The 2,860-nt window shown below is 70.2% G+C and overlaps 1 protein-coding gene across 1 annotated transcript in view; it reads right to left on the reverse strand.

The window, feature by feature from the left end:
- The window catches only part of HDAC5 (histone deacetylase 5), an 18,647-nt gene that overhangs the window by 1,429 nt on the left and 14,358 nt on the right, over positions 1-2,860 (reverse strand). The window contains exons 13-21 of the mRNA XM_026041413.1: positions 2,585-2,654; positions 1,898-2,031; positions 1,691-1,811; positions 1,554-1,603; positions 1,360-1,467; positions 578-633; positions 385-472; positions 186-305; positions 9-106 (exon numbers count right to left, since the gene is read on the reverse strand). Coding sequence (XP_025897198.1) covers positions 9-106; positions 186-305; positions 385-472; positions 578-633; positions 1,360-1,467; positions 1,554-1,603; positions 1,691-1,811; positions 1,898-2,031; positions 2,585-2,654 — 845 coding nt within the window. The remainder of the gene's footprint in view (positions 1-8; positions 107-185; positions 306-384; positions 473-577; positions 634-1,359; positions 1,468-1,553; positions 1,604-1,690; positions 1,812-1,897; positions 2,032-2,584; positions 2,655-2,860) is intronic.

Here is a 2,860-nt window from a genome sequence, read left to right on the forward strand (position 1 = left end):
GCGCCTACCTGAAGGCGGTGAGATACTCGACGTCGCCGATGGGGGGGTCCACGCCGCCCGTCCAGGCGATGTTGATGTTGTAGCCCACTCCCAAGCCGCTGCCGACCTGGGGGGGCAGAGCCGCGCGTGGGCGCCCGGACGCCTGGGCCCGCCCGGCCGGGGCTGCTGCCCGCCCTGGCGCTCACCTCCTCGGGCGCCCCGCTGCCCGGGAAGAAGTTGCCGTTGTCGTAGCGGTGCAGGGAGATGTAGAGCACGTGCGGGTCGCTGTAGAAGGCCTGCTGGGTGCCGTTGCCGTGATGGATGTCCTGGCGGGGCGAGGAGCGCCRTGAGCGCCGCGTCCCCGCGCCGTGTCCCCAGCGCCGTCCCCGCGCCCGGGCCCCCTACCCAGTCCACGATGAGGATGCGGCCCACGCTGAGCTTCTGCTGCAGCAGCTTGGCCGAGATGGCCACCGAGTTGAAGAAGCAGAAGCCCCTGGCGAGAGGAGGTGGCGGGGGGGTGATGAGAGGCAGCCGGCAGYGCCGGGTGTCCCCCGCCAGCCCAGCGCCGGCCCCGGACGCCGGGGCCCCTGCCACTCACATGGCCGTGGACTCCTCGGCGTGGTGCCCCGGGGGCCTGATGACAGCGAAGCCGTTCTGCAACGACAGAGGGACGCGCGTGGGACGCACGCACGGGAGCGCACACGCGGTGCACGCCCAGGAACACGTGTGCAAGAGCCGCGTGCACACACGAGYGTGCAGGACCACTGCGTGCACCCAGGGAAACATGCACAAGAGCAGGGGGGACACACGTGAGAGTGTATGAGGGCCCCCAGGGATGCACAAGCACCGTGCACATGTGCACAAGCACACACACACATGCACAAGCATGCACAAGCCTGTATGAGCGTGCAGGACCACCACGTGCACCCATGGAAACATGCACAAGAGCAGTGCAGACACATGTGAGCATGCAGGAGGGCCCSCAGGGAYGCASAGGTGCTGTGCACACACGCACRAGCGTGCACAAGCRTGCACAAGCATGCACAAGCATGCAGGACCACCACGTGCACCCAGGGAAGAGTGTACAAGAGCAGTGCAGACACATGTGAGCGTGCAGGAGGGCCCGCAGGGACGCACAGGCGCTGTGCACACATGCACAAGTGTGCACCCACGTGTACAAGCATGCAGGACCACCACGTGCACACAGGGAAGAGTGCAGGAGAGCAGTGCAGACACATGTGAGCGTGCAGGAGGGCCCGCAGGGACGCASAGGTGCTGTGCACACACGCACGAGTGTGCACACACGCGCACAAGCGTGCAGGAGCGTGCAGGAGCGTGCAGGAGCAGCAGCGGGCTGCAGGGAAGGCCGCGCGCGCTCACCTTGATCTCCCCGGCGGCCACCTTGAAGGCCAGCTCCACGAGGCAGCCCACGGCCATGCGCACGGCGCTCGACGAGTGCATCTCGTTCCACACCGTGTCACTGTCCACCTGCGCGGGGACCGCGCGTGGCGGGGGACGTCAGAGGGACGGGGCGCATCGTCGACGTCCCCGCGCGGCCACCGCCGCACACTCACCCCGATGCCCCCGCACGGCAGCACCGCGTACGTCTTCTGGCTGATGGGACCTGCTGGGGCAGAGCACGCGGTGACACGGGGCACRCGCTGTCCCCAAGGCGGGGTCCGAAAGGGCACCCTGGCGTCCGGGCACCTACCCAGGAGCTTCTTGCTGTCGAGTTTCTGCCGGTTGAGCGGGCTGGTGCCGTAGAGCAGCGCGTGGTGCTCCGAATGCACCGTCTGGATCTCCTCCAGCGTCGCCTTGCGGCCCCGGATGCGCTGGCGGAGGGACGGGGGGGCCGGGTGAGGGGACCCCCCCCACACACCGCGCAGAGCCCCGATGCAGCGAGCGCCGCCGCCCTCACCTCGCACTGGCCCAGCAGCCCCGTCTCCTGCAGCCGGGACCAGATGCTCTGGATGCGGCCGGCGTGCTCGGGGTGCACCGTGGTGTTGCCGCACGCGCACTGGTGCTTCAGCATGAACGTGTCGTAGACGAGGCCTGCGCGGGCGGAGGGCGCCTGGGCCGGGGCCTCGGGGTCCCCCCACCCCAGGGACGTGGCGGACTCTGGGCAGGGAGGGTCCTGGGGGACACGGGCGCCTCCAGGGCCACTTTGGATGGGGCCCCAGGGTAGCCCGTGCGACAGGGATGCACCACGAGGCATGGTGTCCCATGGGACAAGGATATCTAAGGGACAAGGAGGTCCCCGGGGCACCCAAGAGACGGGGGACCCTGCAGGGCAGTGGCATCTCCTGGGACAGGGACACCCCGTGGGACAGCCCAGGGGGACAGGCAGGACCTCGGACTCCTCATGGGATGGGGCATCCCACGGGACCRAGACACTCATGGGACAGGGCCACCCTTGGGACACAAGGGCGCCCTATGGCACAGGACCACCCCCAAGGGACAGGACACCCCACAGGACAGGGCCACCTCCCCACGCGGCCCCTCCCAGAGCCACCACGACACGGGGCACCCTGGGGCCACCCACGGGACCCGGTGCCCCCTGGCACGGGGCCACCCTTGGGGACACGGGGCAGCCCGCGGGAGGTACCTGTAGTGAAGAGGTGCTTGGGGGGCGCCTCGGGCGCGGGGGCCTTGAGGCCGGCGCTGGCGGGGGACGACTGCGTGCGAGCGAGCGCCGCGTGCGGCAGCGCCAGCAGCCCCAGCGGCGCCGCGGGGTAGAGCTGCAGCGGCTGCAGCGGCGGCGGCGGCTCCGCGAACACCTGCGGGGGGGACACCTGAGCGGGGGGCAGCGCGCCGGCCACCTGCAACACGCGTGCATGTGGCTCCGTGCAGCTGGACAGCGCGTGCAATGCACGAGGGCCAC

Source organism: Nothoprocta perdicaria, unplaced genomic scaffold (assembly GCF_003342845.1).
Source record: "Nothoprocta perdicaria isolate Ctin4 unplaced genomic scaffold, notPer1 scaffold_283, whole genome shotgun sequence".
Lineage (NCBI taxonomy): Eukaryota > Metazoa > Chordata > Aves > Tinamiformes > Tinamidae > Nothoprocta > Nothoprocta perdicaria.